The following is an 832-nucleotide window of genomic DNA, read 5'->3' on the forward strand; positions in this document are numbered from 1 at the left end:
CCCTCACCTCCGCCACGCCGCCTTCCTCCAGGTATCCTACGATGTCAACGGCTTCTGTGAGAGGAACCGTGATGTCCTCTTCTCCGACCTCATAGAGCTGATGCAGACCAGTGAGCAGTGAGTGGTCCCAGGCGGGAGCCTCTGGGCAACATCTTGTGGGGATGAGGGAGGCCCAGAGACCACCCCGTCTTCCCCAGAGCTCCCATCACGCCATAAACTTTGCGGGGGGTGGCTGTGTTTCTAATGACTGGTTCTGATTAAACAGTAGCCCGAGGTCCACAGGGGGAGCCCTAGCAGCAGTTCCTTATGGTCCTTCCAACGCTGCCCTCTGCAAACCCAAGCATCTGTGCTGGTGTGGACAGCTTCCCTTTTTACGCAGTGAAAACACATCTCGCTACGCATTTTTCTGTATTAATATGTATGGATCCATCTCCCTGATCACAGCAGCATACCGGGTTCCATCTTTTTATACCTCAAAATTTTATTCAAGCGCTGCTGTGTACCAGGCATCATTTGAAATTTTGGGGGTAGAGGACTGAACAGGTCAGAGAACACAGCTGCTCTCATCAAGCTGACAGCCAAATGGCGAGACAGACATTGAACTAGAGGAAAAAGAAGGCAAATAGAGGGCTTCCCTGGTGGCGCAGTGGTTGAGAGTCCGCCTGCCGATGCAGGGGACACAGGTTTGTGCCCCGGTCCGCGAGGATCCCACATGCCGCGGAGCGGCTGGGCCCGTGAGCCATGGCCGCTGAGCCTGCGCGTCCGGAGCCTGTGCTCCGCAACGGGAGAGGCCACAACAGTGAGGGCCCGCGTACCACCAAAAAAAAAAAAC

The 832-nt window shown here is 55.5% G+C and overlaps 1 protein-coding gene across 1 annotated transcript in view; it reads left to right on the forward strand.

Annotated features, from left to right (window-relative positions):
- The window catches only part of MYO1F (myosin IF), a 32,164-nt gene that overhangs the window by 17,035 nt on the left and 14,297 nt on the right, over window positions 1-832 (forward strand). Inside the window, exon 15 of the mRNA XM_024745703.1 lies at window positions 32-117. Coding sequence (XP_024601471.1) covers window positions 32-117 — 86 coding nt within the window. The remainder of the gene's footprint in view (window positions 1-31; window positions 118-832) is intronic.

Source organism: Neophocaena asiaeorientalis, unplaced genomic scaffold (assembly GCF_003031525.2).
Source record: "Neophocaena asiaeorientalis asiaeorientalis breed wild unplaced genomic scaffold, Neophocaena_asiaeorientalis_V1.1 scaffold357, whole genome shotgun sequence".
Lineage (NCBI taxonomy): Eukaryota > Metazoa > Chordata > Mammalia > Artiodactyla > Phocoenidae > Neophocaena > Neophocaena asiaeorientalis.